This window comes from Colossoma macropomum, unplaced genomic scaffold (genome assembly GCF_904425465.1).
Source record: "Colossoma macropomum unplaced genomic scaffold, Colossoma_macropomum, whole genome shotgun sequence".
NCBI lineage: Eukaryota > Metazoa > Chordata > Actinopteri > Characiformes > Serrasalmidae > Colossoma > Colossoma macropomum.
This window is the reverse complement of record NW_023494802.1, coordinates 36,815,272-36,832,008: the sequence shown is the minus strand read 5'-3', so window position 1 is coordinate 36,832,008 and position 16,737 is coordinate 36,815,272. Positions and strand designations below refer to the sequence as shown.

Below are 16,737 nucleotides of genomic sequence, written 5' to 3'. Positions count from 1 at the left end.
TGTCTGCTTGGATGGAGCTGGAATTATTAAGACTCTTTAGAAATATGAGGAAGTGAGAGCTTTACAGTGTCTTTAGGACTGACAGACTGCCTGCATTACACAGACTCCACTCACTGGATCTTCATCAGTATAATCTTCTTTATGATTGGATAGAATTATGACCAAAGGAAAACTACTGTAGTGTAGAATATAATCAGAAACACAATGTTTACACAAAGTTTATTTATAGGAAATGAAGCAGAGAGAAGAAAACAAAACTGATAAAGATAAAACTAATAAACAGTCTAATAAATGCTAATCTAAATAATAATCTACTCAGTCATACCACAGATACTCTACTCAGTCACACGCCACAGATAATCTACTCAGACACACGCCACAGATTATCTACTAAGACACACGCCACAGATAATCTACTCAGTCATACACCACAGATACTCTACTCAGTCACACGCCACAGATACTCTACTCAGTCACACACCACAGATAATCTACTCAGACACACGCCACAGATAATCTACTCAGACACACGCCACAGATAATCTACTAAATCATACGCCACCGATAATCTAATCAGTTACACGCCACAGATAATCTACTCAGACACATGCCACAGATAATCTACCCAGTCACACACCACAGATAATCTACTCCGTCATACGCCACAGATAATCTACTCAGTCACATGCCACAGATAATCTACTCAGTCACTTGCCAAAGATAATCTACTCAGTCACTCACCACAGATAATCTACTCAGTCATACGCCAAAGATAATCTCCTCAGTCACACGCCAAAGATACTCTACTCACTCACACCCCAAAGACAATCTACTCAGTCACACGCCACAGATAATCTACTCAGTCACACACCACAGATACTCCACTCAGTCAGACACCACAGATAAATTACTCAGTCACACGCCACAGATAATTTACTGTCACACACCACAGATACTCTACTCAGTCACATGCCAAAGAAACTCTACTCAGTCACATGCCACAGATAATGCACTCAGTCAGACCCCACAGATAATCTACTCAGTCACACACCACAGATAATCTCCTCAATCACATGCCAAAGATAATCCACTCATTCACATGCCACAGATAATCTACTCTTTCACACACCACATATGTTTAGTCTTTAACACACCACAGATAATTTATTTTTTTACATGCCACAGATAATCTACCCAATCACACACCACAGATAATTCATTCTATCACCCACTATAGATAGTCTACTCATTCACACATCATAGATAATCTACTCAACCACACACCACAGATGATCTACTCAATCACACATATATTATCTACTCAGTCACATGCCACAAATAATCTACTCAATCACCCACAGATAATCTACCCGACCACACACCACAGATAATCTACTCTATCACACAACACAAATAATCCACTCAGTCACACACCACAGATAATCTACTCAATCACACACAGATAATCTATTCAGTCACACACAGATAATCTACCCAACCACACACCACAGATAATCTAATCAATCACAAACAGATAATCTACTCAGTCACACAATAATTAATTTAAATGAAAATGTACTGTCACCCATCACAGATAATCTATTCTATCACATTCCACAGATAATCTGCTCACACCACTCATAAAACACCGCAGGTCAAAAACCATAGATACTCTACTTACATTAAAACACCACAGACAACCTCTACAAACCTCAGATATTCTACTCAAATACAGTCTTCAATAAAGTTAATCTACTTAATGACAAAGACCACAAACCATCCATTTTATCACACACCACACATAGTCTACTTAAATAAACACACCCTAAATATCCTCCTCAATCACACACTGAGAGTATATATAAACTGCATCCTGCTGTTTTCAGAGAGGTCAAAGATGTCACTTCCTGATCGGCTTTTCATGCAGGGGATCAAATTCATACATTAGTGAATAAATAAAGACATAATAATTCTGTGTTCGTAAGGATCTTTTTTTTCAGAATTGTACCCAAGGTTGATGTTTTTTTCTGTAGAAATTAAATATTTTATAAAGAGTCTGAATGATTAACAACCCAACAAACTCCTAAAAAGCTATAGTGAGATGTTTGCAGAGCAGCACAATTCAAAGTAATGTGTTCCCCTTTTCTCCTCTTTTTCTTTTTAAATCTGGTATCTATTTTAACGTTATTTGTCCTGTAGTCTTATTTTTCCTTTAGTAGAGCAGAGTTGTGCAGCCCTTTGGTAGAAAATTTAAATGACAATAAAAGTAGAAAAAGAACGAGTCTCAATGTCATTGGTTACAAGATGATGGAACCTGATATATTGATAAGAAGTCTTTTATTATTAAATCTTAAGCACTTATAATTTTGCAAAACAAGATGAGGAGGAATAATCAGAGCTTCTGTGAAATGATAAAATAAGATAAAAAAATATAAATAACAGTTTCTTTAGACAGTACACAAGCCTTTTTTCACAAAGATGATGTGCCACACATCATTCACATAGGATCTCTGTTGCCTTTGCATCCAAGGTTTCTCAAACAACAGGAAAATATACTAACTAATCGTTTAATAGAAATAATAATAATAATAATAATAATAATAATAATAATACTAATAAAAGTTAAAGATATGATACTTAATTTAACCCTAAATAATTTTAGTACAATTAATGTGTTTTAATATGTGTAAAACCATAGATCTCAATACTGATCCAATCCCCATGGGAATTTCTGAAAAACATTAAATTATCTATATACAAAGAGAGTTTCTTTTAATTTACAACTTGAAACAAAGAGTTTTTTCAACGCGAACATAACTTACAAGTACAGTAATGTAGGTTTTTTGGCTATAATCTTAGACAGTCTTCCCCTGTGAATGTTATATTTTCCTATTATTATGAAAACGTTTACAATAAAGTAAACATTAACCTCAGGTTTCTCTAGTTAACGTTAAAATATTACATCAAAAATGTGTATCTGATAAGTTCTTACATTTATGTTATGCTGTCATGTCTGATTTTGATAGAAGTTGAAATGGATACATGCAGATGAATTCTGAAATCTCTACTAATCCATAGTAAAACATACCTCGGAAACTAAGCTGCTAATGACCATGTGATGTGGACGTGGTGTGTTCGAGTAATACATTGCTTTATACAACAGTGAGTTCCAGCCACGCAAGCTGATTGGTTGAGAGGCGTTCTAACCGTGCTGTTACTTCGCCGTAACATCACGTTTTTTTTACAAACTGACAGCCGATTTGGTCAGACTCTGAAGATGAGACTACACTAAATTCCCAAACTGTCATCACCACTGAGCAGCTTTTCAGTCGGCAGCTGTGACAGAAGAACAGCTAAACAACCTGGAATCAGCCAGAAATAAACTGAATACAGTTTGCCAAACAAAATGGGCTGTAAGATGTTTTATAGATTGGCTGAAACAAAACAACATTAATACTGATCTAGCAAAAATGGACAAAACTAAGCTAAACTTGATATTGCGGCAGTTTTATGGCTCAGTCCGTACTTCAAAAGATGAGGCTTACAGCATCAGCAGTTTTCTTGGACTTCGCACAGGGCTCAACCGGGATCTCTGCAAACCTCCACTTAGTCGGTCCTTGTGTTCAAAGAAAGATCCGGAGTTTAAGCCTGCAAACAACGTCTTCCTGGGAATCATTAAAACTCTGAGATGCGAAGGGAGAGACAAAACAAATCATCATCCATCACTTTTACCTACAGATGAAAAAACCATCAAGCAATCTTACGCATTTAACCCCAATCATCCTAGGGGGCTTCTAAACAAATATGGTTGGACATCCAGCTGCATTTTGGGCGCAGAGGTAAAAATGGCAACAGAGCACTTAAGAAAGAAAACGGTACAAAATACTGCGAGCTGACATTCAACGAAGAAACAAAAAACCACAAAGACATTATGGAGCGAGATCGAGAAAACCTACTGGGGGTTCATGTTTGCCAGACCTGGAGACAACCTGTGTCCAGTTGCAGCGTTAGAAAAAAATTTCAGCAAAATGCCACACAACGCCACAGCCTTCTATTTACAACCTACAAAGACAGCGACTACAGCAGACCCAGTGTGGTACATAGCAAGTCCCCTCGGGGTGAACCAACTGGCCACAATGCTTCTGCGAATATGCAAGGAGGCTGGACCTTCCAAGGTATATACCAACCACTGCTTAAGAGCCACAGCAGTTCAGCGACTGTCTGATGCTGGTCTTGAATCAAGGGAGATCATGTCTGTCAGTGGCCACCTGTGAGCCAAATATGCAATGTGTTATTAAACAATTGTTACCATGAAAGCAACTTATGCAACGTAAAGTTCATAAACATATCAAACAAAACGTACGTTTATTACAGGTCCGAGAGCTCATTAAAAAGTTACTGGAGACCCACATTAAATGACAGAAAAAGATGGAGTGCAATCCTCAGTGCACAGTCTAACCCTGACCACACACACAGACCACCAGTGAAACGAGCAGGCCAGCTGTTTGATGACAGCACATGTACAGCAGAGCAGCAGCCTTTTTTCTCCAACTGCACAATGAATGAAAGTATACAGATCAACATATACAAGAAATAACTTTGATTATTACTGATTATTTGATTAATAAATGAATACATTTAAGATTCATTTTCTTAAACTTTTTTCCTTTTAATTTTGTAAGTTATAAAGCACTTAGTGTTTAAACAAAGTCATCCAAGTGACATCCAAGAATAGAATAGAAGAAAACAAGCAGACAAGGAATAAACAGACTGTGAAACGAGTTTAATGTGTTGGTCTGTGTGGAGCTGGATAGCCAACCGCTGACTGTGCAGCGAGTGAGCGGAGCTCATTACTCTGACGTAGCAACAAGCTGCTTGTTAAGGAGCCAAAATTTGGTGGAAGGAACTGCGAACATTAAAACATATTAATTGTTCACGGCCCAGTTTATTTATTTCTTACTTTATTTATTTAACTGTTGTTAAAGCAACAGAACACTCGAGGTCGTGTGTTATCGCAAAGTAGAACGTAGCTGAAAGAGCAGCGCGGTCGAAGTCTGATATGTTGACAGTCATCATATTCTTATAACAGAACGTTGATCTGCGACGTATTTCAGGAGCTACAGTTAAGATAAATATGAGTGTATTTTCTGTGAGACTGGGTTGGTTTAAACTGCAGTGCAAACAGGAAGTCAAGTCATGCTGCCACTGGTGTAAAGTGTAGTCAGTAGTGTTACATCATTACTGATCTGATGGTTTTGACTGTTTCAAAAATTGCTGGATACAAAGTTTTATGTGCTTAAAATTTGAAAATGAACACAAAATAAATTGTAACCAAAATGTAATGACTAATATAATATTTTAATATAAAAATTTGAAGGAAAAAAAAAAAATTTGCAGAAAGAAAAAACAATCTTTTGAGAAACTCTCCACAGAATGTAATTGCCCACTGAGTATGTAATATACAGAACTTATTATGTAATTAATTATGTGATTATGAAATCATAAAATAACTGAAAAAAGACTGAACTGCAAAATGGAATAATTAACACACACACACACACACACACACACACACATATATATATATATATATATATATATATATATATATATATATATGTGTGCATGTGTGTGTGTGTGTATGTGTTAATTATTCCATTTTGCAGTTCAGTCTTTTTTTTCACATATACATAACATAGATTTATTTGATACTTGAAATGTCTGGCCATGAAATATTTTATAAAACATTTTACTTTGTCTGTGGTTCGGTTATTTTATAAAAAAAATATTTACATACAAGGAAGAACTCTGGGTTTTAAATGAATTACAAGAGCATCCAAAGGATAAAAAGAATAATTCAGCTACTCCCTTTCATAACTCCTCCTCCACTACACAGACTACCTGCTGGAGGAAACTGAACCTCACACTGTCCCTCTGCTGATCCTCATGGTTTATTTTATCTTATCTTGTCTGAGAATTGCTGATAAAAACACTCATCTAATGACTTTGACTTTTTAAATCTGACATCTGAAGACAGTGAGATGAAGGACCACAGTGAGTGATTTTGAACAGTTCTGCTGAGGTCAGTACAGAAATCCATAAAATGAAAGTCACACCATGAAAGGAGAAACCATTAAAGGAAGAGACCAGTAGTCATTGGAGAAAATGGCATCTTTAAGCTACCAGTGGAGGATCTTTTATGTCCTGTGTGCTGTGAAATCTTCAGGGACCCTGTTCTACTGTCATGTAGCCACAGTGTGTGTAAAACCTGTCTGCAGCAGTTCTGGAAAACTAAGAGATCTCGAGAATGTCCAATTTGTAGAAGAAGATCCTCTAAAGATGATCCTCCCTTTAATCTTGCACTGAAGAACCTTTGTGAGTCTTTTCTAGAGAGCAGGAGTCAGAGATCTTCAGCAGGGTCTGAGGTGCTCTGCATTCTGCACAATGAGAAACTCAAACTCTTCTGTCTGGATGATCAGCAGTCTGTGTGTGTGGTGTGTCAGATTTCAAAGAGCCACAGAAATCATGAATTCTGTCCGGTAGATGAAGCTCTGACTGACTTTAAGGTAGGAAAGTTGGTCTAAAACATTTGTACAGTAAAACAGTGAAGTGAATTCTACTTTCTTTTCTTTTTTAATGAATCAATAAATAAAGCAAATAATTGTTAAAAACATAGATGTGGAAAAAAAATAAAAATCAACAGATAAAAAATAATACAGAAATAAATAAATTGCGAAATATATAGCTGCTGAAAAAGGAATTATGTGTATAATTACAATAAAAAGTAAGCAATATATACTTTAGTTATTTGTGTTTATTGGTTAATTTACTGAGCCATTTATTTTTTCATTTCATTTATTTTTCATTTGGGCAGATCTGATCATCCATACTTCAGCACATTCACATAGTTCAAATATTGTGAAGTGTGGAGAAACTGCTGTTTAATTTCAGAATAAACTCAAGACTGCTTTGGAGGCTCTACAGAAGAATCTGAAAGTCTTAGAGGAAGCTAAACGAGACTATGACCAATCATAGCATTAGGTTTGAGTAAATGTCTGACTGAAAAACTGTTGATACATCAAATAAATTAAGGGTTTACTTACCAACATGTTTTGAAGCCTTCCAACATTTCCAGAAATTGCTCTAAGCACGTACTTCCCTCTGTGATGAAGAGCTTGGACCTCAGTATGAGTGGAATCTCCCTCAGTATGAGTGAAGTCTTCCTCAGATTGGGTGGAATCTGCCGCAGTACAGGTAGAATCCTCCTTAGCATGTTAGCTAGTGTTAGCGTTAAAGCTCCAGAGAATGTACATTATAAACCAAATAGAGTCACTAATGGCTGTTTGTAACTTCTGCAGCAAAAAGTACTTCTATGTGTAGTTTTGTACACTGGGTTTGATATACTCTGTTATGTAGCTCCGTGTTTATAGAGAATCAGGTGGATTCTACTGGGTCAGTTTGCTGAACCGCAGAGCCACCCACATAGTAGAACTCATATAAAAATGATACATCTTGTCTTACTTGAAATTGTTAGTTGATGCAGTGTGTGTGCTATGAGACAGTCCTGAACTCAGTACAAATTGTTAGATTTTGTGCAATGCAGAATTACACTGTTAATTTTTTAAGGTAATTACTTCATCATAAGATCACAGTATTTTTCCCATTAATTTCACCAAAATTTTATATTTTCACAGTTAAATTGTGTATTTTCTACAAGTATTTTCTAAAGTTATTTATTGTTTCCTGATTTAAGGTAATTCAATGTATCTATTACACTGAAATAGTATTTTGGACTTTATAGTCTTTTACCGTTGCTATTTGATAGTTTTTTACCATAATTTCTATGAAATTTTTTTACAATGGAATAGAGCAACTATGTACACCACAAATAATTGCACACAATATTTATTAATTAATTTATTTATTTAACTTCATATCTTTCACTTGTATTTACTTCTAAAATAAGTACACACATGCATCTTCATATCAATGCAACTAGAAAGAAAGTATAATAAAATTATGTTTCTTAACTAAAGCTACTGAAGATGTACCCTTGATGTACCCAGTGATGTGATAGTACCACACCTGTGATGACTCTCAGTACCTTTTTTTCTGAGAGTGTACAGGTCTGGTAGGTTTTGCTATTGAGATAAAAGAGTGCACATCTCTGACTGAAGAGTCTATGATGTCACACTGCATAAACTCCCATATGTTTCAGGTTATATCATTTCGTGTAATTCATACACTATTTGTCCAAATGAGTAGTAGGCTTTGATTTTGACTTCTAACTCAATACATTTGTTAGCATGCTGATGATCAGTTATAATGTAATCTAGGCCATAACAGAACATTTATGCTCAGTGACTAACCTTAAAGCACTGAACTTGAATACAGTCATTGGACAAGAAAGTGCTGGGAAACCTCCAGGAATCCACATCAGAATAGAAGAAGTGCTTCAAAGAAATCCGGGACACTATATTTGGTCTGAGTGATGAGTTTGTCTTTCTCTGGCTTTCAGTTTTATTCTTACTTATGTTTTCTATGGAATTGAGCTCTTTAAATAATCGTCTGCCAAATACAAGTAGTTCATTTGTACCAGGAGTGTTAGATGATTATCAGTTGATAAGATGTGCCTGAAATGAAAAATTATGAAATGTGTCATTATTTACTCCTTCATTAATGTAGGGTTTAAAACTACACTTTGCATTGCTGATCACAGAGATTGTGATATATCTGTGCCAGGATCTGTGGTGGTCAGCAAATGGGTCCATGTTCAAATGTGACCAGTTATGTCAGAGACATCTATGTATCACATTGCAGAGATATCTACTGAAGTTGGCATGCTAACTAGCTAGCTCTAGCCCATCTTGTAATACCACTTTGTACCTCAAGAGGCAATAGTGAGTCACTGTAGCATTGTGTCTGGCATCAGTCCAGCATAGACGACTGTAGTTGTGTCGTCATTTTGTAGTCGGCCATAGAGAATTCGAGCGTAGAGTTCCTAATATGGGCCTAATAATGCGGACTACAAAGCAGACTACAGAATGACACATGACTGCACTGGTCTATGAGAGTATGAGGGAGTAGTGCTGCCCCAAGGGTGTGTTCTAATGTCAATCATTTTAAGTTTCTGCCCCCAGTTAGACCATGTAAGGTAAACGCAACGATCAACAGCAAACAAAAGAAGTGACATAAATAGAAGCAAACCACTGGATGTTAACTGTACTTGAAATGTGCACTTTGGCTGTATTATTTACAAATCTACAAATACCGGATGTCAAGCACCTTTTTATGTACAGTTGTATGCAAAACTTTTGTGCACAGCCTGGTCAAATTATGTTTCATTGATTTTCTAAGTAGAAATAAGTTTACACATCCTCTACAGGGAACTTAAACACAGCACTTCCTGCAGATTTACTGAACAATTTATATTTAATTGTGAAGTTTAACCTATTGGAAAAAATAAAAGAAAGTATAAAATGTGCCATAACCTTTGCACAGGCCACATTTTTTATGTTTTTTTTTCAATACATTGAATTCAGCAACTAAACAGTAATTGTACATTAAAATGACACTCACCTTGTCATCATCCATGTGTCCCCCCTCTTTATCTCAGATATATCTCAGAAGGGACACCGGTTCCTTATGAAATTCACACTTTTCAACCTTAACATACAAATTATGGTCTAACAGACATTGGAGGACTTGTCTGATGTGTTTATTGTGTTCCTCCAAAGACAGTGAGTATATCAGGGTGTCATTAATGTACACAATTACTCAGAGATCTAACATGTCTTGGAGCACTACATCAATAAATGCATTGGACAGGTGGTACAGCATACCTGTATACTCATAGTGCCCCCTAGAGGTCACAAAAGCAGCTTTTCATTTGTTAGTGTTCCTTATTTTATTGAGGTTCCATGTGTTCTGTAAATCTAATTTAGTGAAAACTGATGATCTCTGCAACTGTTAAAGTGCAGCCGGGATTAGAGGCCATAGATAATGGTACTAATTCTAGACCATGGTAAACCACTATGTTTCTTTTCTGTAAAAGGGGCATGCTGCAGCAAGAGAACTGAAGGGGCAAATGTATACTAATTTACATGCTTCTACAGTGAACTTAGATTCTGGGTTTGATGAAGGATAAATTCTATTCTTAGGTGTCGTGGTTCCCGACTGCAGATCAATAGTCCCATGGCCTGTAGAGCGACAAATCACAAGCCCTCATTTTGGAATACACAAAAAACAAGAAGGGTTATCAGTGGAGTCCTGTCTGTCTGCGCTTTTTACAGAGACTGCTCATAAAGGCAATTTCTATATTTATAACCGCCCAATCCTCATTTACTGATTTCAACATCACCCAATGAAATATTTAGTTTGTGTTAAATTAACTACCAACATACAGCAAGAGAGCGTTTCTAGGTGACTTTTTTAAATGAAGGATATCTTGCTTTGATATTCAGTTCACGGGTTGGTTCAGTCACTGTTCCTCTCCCAGTGGACAATCGTCAACAGCTCTCAACAGTTTAGACAGGACTGACTTCAGCTCAATCTTCTACTTCTCCACCAGTCCTCTGTCAATGAAGTTGGCTGAAGCTCCAGAATTTCTCATTGTTGAAGCAGTGAAAACCCCTGAAGTCCAAGACAAAGTCATTGTAATCATCATGTATTTGTCTTTATTTGCAGGCTGGACTGAAGAACTCACCTCCACTGCCTTAGCAGAGTTTGGACATCCCAGACATGAAGCGCACACATAACCAGCTCAGCCACAGTAGAGACATAGGCAGTCTATAATCTGCCAATGTCCCTCCTCCACTGATATCCGTGCCTTCCACAGTTCCATGGGTTCTGGCTTAGAGATCAGGTTCATGGACTCTCCTCTTTATTGAACCCCCTCTAGTTAATGATTAGCAGGGCTGCATCACTCCAGCCACTCCCAGCTGTGATGATGAGGAACTCCAAACTGTAGGCTGCAGCTGTGATGATTGCCTTGTATTATTTCATATAAAAGAGATCCTACATCTGTTCCTGCCTTTGGGTGATGAAAAACAGCTTTTAAAAATGAATAAAATCATGTTTCAGATTTTAAAGCTTCGTTGTTCTGAGACCACAATGCTGTAATCCGTAGCTTTGTGAATCAGTAAGCATAAAACAAAAAGAATTTAGTCTTAATCTGAGCAAAACTGTTCAAGATGGTGATCTGTGTTAAGACTACACCACATAAGAGATTCCTTACAGCAGGAGTGCACGACTCCAATCTTAAAAGATGCGTTGGGAAACTGAGCCCAGATCAGTTCCTTAATTCTTTGTCAGCACTGAGGAAAGAGAGACCTCTGTAGGCATTTAGGGGAACTGCTGGCTACCAACAGATCTATGACATCTTCACTGTAAAACTATCATATTACAAATACATAACGTTGGCCTATTTGTAAATGGGCAGATATTTATGGGCAGCATAGTGAAGAGAAAGGGAGCCCTTTTTGAGGATCAAAACAGCCAGCTATTTACACTGACATGCCAAAAGGCATGGGATAGCAGTATGTAGATAGATAGATAGATAGATAGATACATAGATACATAGATAGATAGATAGATAGATAGATAGATCACTTTATTAATCACAGAGGGAAATTCTTCTATTGCAGCAGTACAAAGCACAGTAAAGAGCAAACAAGAGCAAAATGAACAAGAGCAAAGTATTGTCATACACTATTTACAGATAATTTAAAGATATAGAAATTGATTGATGATGAAGTGGCATTACTTTAGGGGATGGCTTGGGAACGCCCACACTTGTTTAAGTTTTGAGGTGTTATCTAAGGATCGTGACCAGCAGCATCCGGCTAGAATTGTCTGTGTAAACAGACAAGCAACTTTGGCAATAATCACATCCACATTAAATGCAGGAGGCTCCACACACATATCCCGCAAGTCAGTGCAGTGTTCTTTAGCTTCCATGGGATATGGGAGCAGAAGACCCACCAGAGCACCTCTGTTAACACTAACAGAGGTATATTCGAGCAGGATAATGCACCGTGCCTTCAGGCCCAAGTTGTCCAGAAATGGTTTGAGAAGCATTCCAGAGAGTTCGGACGAATGATGTGGCCTGCATGTTTGCCCCTATTGAGCATTTGTGGGATGTAGTAAAGAAGTCCATTCACAACAGAGATCCTGCACCTACAAACACCACGGTGCTGTGGGTGGCTATCCAGGCAGCATGGCTCAACATCCATCCAGACGTTGTCTGTCCTCTTGTGGAATCGATGCCACATTGAGTTACTACACTTCACCAGGCCAGAGGGGGGTCCTTCATGATACTTGACGCTTATATGATCTTCCCCCATAGTTTACGTTTAATTCATAAGATCTGGATTCTGTTTGCTGAAAAGAACTAATTATTTAGAAACATCCACTCATCTGAGAGCTCCTTGTTTCAGGTTATTAATTAACTGCTGTCATCTAGTGTAGAAAACACACAGTTAGAATAGAACATCTAACTGACTGCTCCTTTTTCAAAGCTCCTCCTCCTCTACCTGTTGTAGGAAGTGAATCTCATCCTGTCTCTCTGATCTTTCTTCATTCTGCATTCACTTCACTCAGAGACACCAATGAGGAGCTTTTAAACAGTGACTGTATGTGTTTGTTTCTTGATGTGTGATTCTGAAAGGAGCTAAAACTCACTCAGTGGGTTGAAGGGCTACGGTGGCTGATTCTCAACTGTGCTGATCTGATCATTACAGATGTCCTAAAAGTGAAAGTGGAGTTTGGACTAAAGGAGCCGTTACAGAGAAACAGCACAGCAGCAGTTGGAGGAAATGGCTGCTAGAAACCCTCTTTCAGAAGAAGAGCTTTCATGTCCTGTGTGCTGTGAAATCTTCAGGGATCCTGTTCTACTGTCGTGTAGCCACAGTGTGTGTAAAACCTGCCTGCAGAAGTTCTGGGAAACTAAGGGGTCCCGAGAATGTCCAGTTTGTAAAAGAAGATCCTCAAGGGAACATCCTCCCTGTAGCCTTGTACTGAAGAACGTGTGTGAGGCTCTTCTAGAGAGCAGGAGTCAGAGATCTTCAGCAGGGTCTGAGGTGCTCTGCATTCTGCACAATGAGAAACTCAAACTCTTCTGTTTGGATGATCAGCAGCCTGTGTGTGTGGTGTGTCATCTATCAAAGACGCATAAAAATCACAACTGCTGCCCAGTAGATGAAGTTGTGACAGAGTTTAAGGTAGGACACATCAAATATTTTGAAATGTTAAATGTAACAATCAAATTGTTTGAAATAGTTCAGTACCAGATCAACCTGCTTTGTATGCTAAAGCTAAAGTCTGTCAGTGGGTGTGGTTTCAGGCCAAACAGCAAACAGCACAAGCGAATGATCAGTCAGAAAAATGCTCTGTTGTTAAATTCATTATGATGGTCAATGTAAAATGTAAACTAACAGGAATTTCACTCTCCACTGGACAAAAATGAAAAAAAAATCTCTTCTAATTCTGAAGCAGAGAGTAAAACTGCTATTATTCTCTATTCAGCTGTAGTGTGTAGGACAACTATTACATTTAAACAGTTACACTGATCACTCATCACTCATTCAGACGTCACTCATCTAAACTGTTGTTTGATTCCAGGATAAACTCAAGTCTGCTTTGGAGCCTCTACAGAAGAATCTGAAAGTCTTAAAGGAAGCTAAACAAGACTATGACCAAACAGCAGCTCACATTAAGGTGAAACATCATCTTGAATTGTGAAACATGTTTCTGAGGTCATGTTTCTGATGAGTGTCCACTTCTCCTGTAGGTGGTAAATGCTTGTAGATCATCTGTTAGAGTTTGTGTTTCCTAATGGTCTCTCATTCCAGACGCAGGCCCAGCACACAGAGAGGCAGATAAAGGAGGAGTTTGAGAAGCTTCACCAGTTTTCTAAGAGATGAAGAAGCAGCCAGGATAGCTGCACTGAAGGAGGAAGAGGAGCAGAAGAGTCAGATGATGAGGAGGAAGATTGAGGAGATGAATGGAGAAATATCAGCTCTTTCAGACACAATCAGACACATAGAGAAGGAGATGGAAGCTGAGGACGTTCTGTTCTTACAGGTAAGAATCTTTCTTTTCTCTCTCTCTCTTTGTGATTTATACACACAAAAACTGCTTCTTTCTCTTTGTGCTTCTGAAGGAAGTGCTTTCATACCAACATTAGAAAAGAAAAGGTGAGTTAAATGTTTTAGTGTGAAAGGGGAGGATCACTATGAAGATCTCTACAATCACAATAATCCACCATGTGAGATTGTTAGTGTTGGGTACTGTGTGCATCTGATGCTGTAAGGTATGGAGGACCAGATTTGCCAAAATGAAAAATAAATAAAATTAAAAATAAATGACTTAGTAAATTAATATATGAAGTAGAATTGCAAAGAGCAATGATGATAAATCAAAAAATAAATAAATATACATAATAATTAATATATGAATAAATAAAACCTTATATAAATTAATAAGTCTGCATGTATTCATGTCTGTTTAGTAATTTCCCCTTCTCACTAATGTTTATATTTATTTTTTTGTTATTTATATGTTTCTTTATTAACATTCTTTCATTTTTTGTATTCATTTATTTCCATGACTATTAATTTCTTTCTTTATTTATTTCTCTATTTATTTATTTCTGTATTTGCTTGTCCTCATGCTAATAAAGGGGCTGTCATTCAATGATGTCACAGCGTCTTAATATTCCTATTGGTTGATCGATATCAGATTCTGTAGATTGATTGTTCATGTCTTAAATGAATAGAATGAATAGAAAAACTGAAAGAATGTTAATAAAAAACATAATAAATAACAAAAAAATAAATACAAACATTAGTGAGAAGGGGGAATTATTAAATAGACATAAATAAAAGTCTGAGTCATAGTCTGAGTCTTCACATAAACGAGAATTTTGTCTAGATTTAGTCGGCTAAAGCATACTGCCACTGCGGGCATGGAAAAAATGTTTATGGACTCTTTATATCTTACCTCTTGTGAATTCTTGTGTAGAAATAGATATTTGCTTTGATATTTTGACATCACCCTTTTAGCTTTTGTAGTGAAAGAGCACAGTAAGTACCAAATTTGCAGACCAAAGACTTTTAACACATGCTGATGTTCTGTAAATTTGTTTTTAGCTTTAGAAATGGGTAGAAAGTGACAGACTGTGTTCTGTTGCAGTCTCAGTTTTAAGGGTCCCCCTGGCCCATCTTTCGACCAAAGTTGGTCAAAATTCAAAATACATGACACACCAGCGCTAAAGAACAGAAAGCTTGATAGCAGCAGTTGCTAAGCAGTGATTAGCAGAGGTGGAAACAAGTCACTAAGTTGTAAGTAAGTCAAATCTTGACATTCGATTCCTGAGTCAAGTCCCATGTCAAGACAGTTGAGTCCCGATTCAAGTCCAAAGTCAATACAGTCAAGTCTTAAGTTGAGACTCAGGTCCTGATCTTCGAGTCCTAAACAAGTCACAATGAATTCTTCAGCTAATTTAAGGCCTTACAAATAAAATACAAAATCCATGGTACACAAATGACAGACATAACAGCTTACACAAGGAGTAGTGCAAATACACATGAATTTTCAAGTACTGTTGAATATTTATTTGAACATTAATCAAATAAAAACTAACTCAGCACTAAAACTCAGCAAACTAAAAACAAACACTAGCTTGAAATTAATTTAGACAATAGAAACCAAAATGACTGAGTTGAGCTGAACAAGTTTACAGAAAAGACAGCAGATGATGTAAATGTACGAAGCTGAAGTTGACTTTTTATTTGCCAGCAGCTTCTTCTTCAGATTTTCCGTCGGTTCCGGTGTGGAACTTCTGCACCATTTAAGGTGGAACAGCAAATTCAAATATGAACCTGGTTGATTAAAAGTCAACTTCAGCCTCATGGTGAACTCTGAGCTTGTTTTACCTGCAGAAGCTGTTAAGCTCTTTCAAATACTGTGAGCTGTGTTTCTGTTGAGTTTCTGTTGAGCTGGGCTTATTGATGCTACTGATGCTCCGCTTGTGTCTGTCTTATGGAGGGAACTTAAATTCGAATACTTCGCTTTTCTTGCTAAATAAATTAAGCTGAGCATAAACACAGCAGTCAGACTCTCCACCTCTTCCACTTTGGGTCTGGAGTCTTCCCAAGTCATGCAGCTCAAATCCGAGTCAAACTCCAAGTCACTGGTAATCAAGTTAAAGTCGAGTCGCAAGTCTTTCTGGATTTTGTCGAGTCAAGTCCCAAGTCATCAAATTCGCGATAACAGTCGGATTTGAGTCCAAATCATATGTCATGAGTCTAAATCTTTGGTGATTGGACGGCTGAGATTAAGTCTTAGGTTGAATTTATCTTCAGTTCAGAACAAGTGAAGGTTAACTGAGTAACAAATGCAACTCCAGGTAAATACCTTTATTCATTTAACCTGCAAGCTGAGAAGGTAACTACAGAGTTAATGACACAAACCAAGTCCTTATAGGAAAGTCTGTTCACTTGAGCAGGTATTTTCAGTCATACGAGACCAGACTCCTCTCTCTTTGAATGAGGAGAGACCTATAAAACCAAAACTCACAGCCACATCAACATTTCAAAATATATTTGAAACCACTGATAAATTCCTACAGTGTCTCAAATTCTTGTGTCAATGTGCATAAATAACACAACAAATCATAAATTCAAAACATAGATTCAGTTTGTGTTCTTTCCCATTTTAAGACTTTTATGAGTGTAG

The 16,737-nt window shown here is 37.2% G+C and overlaps 1 protein-coding gene across 1 annotated transcript; it reads left to right on the top strand.

Moving 5' to 3' along the window:
- Positions 1–12,544: 12,544 nt before the first annotated feature.
- Positions 12,545–14,127, top strand: LOC118823052 (E3 ubiquitin-protein ligase TRIM39-like). Its single transcript, XM_036592429.1, has 3 exons — positions 12,545–13,220; positions 13,621–13,716; positions 13,851–14,127. The coding sequence occupies exons 1-3, from the start codon at positions 12,816–12,818 to the stop codon at positions 13,920–13,922; spliced, it is 573 nt and encodes a 190-aa protein (XP_036448322.1). The 5' UTR covers positions 12,545–12,815; the 3' UTR covers positions 13,923–14,127.
- Positions 14,128–16,737: the final 2,610 nt, after the last annotated feature.

Excerpts from the sequence above, each read along its gene's own strand:
- LOC118823052 (XM_036592429.1), top strand. The coding sequence starts at position 12,816 with ATGGCTGCTAGAAACCCTCTTTCAGAAGAAGAGCTTTCATGTCCTGTG. Across the intron at positions 13,221-13,620 it reads AAGTTGTGACAGAGTTTAAG|GATAAACTCAAGTCTGCTTT; the intron begins GTAGGACACATC and ends GTTTGATTCCAG. Across the intron at positions 13,717-13,850 it reads AAACAGCAGCTCACATTAAG|ACGCAGGCCCAGCACACAGA; the intron begins GTGAAACATCAT and ends CTCTCATTCCAG.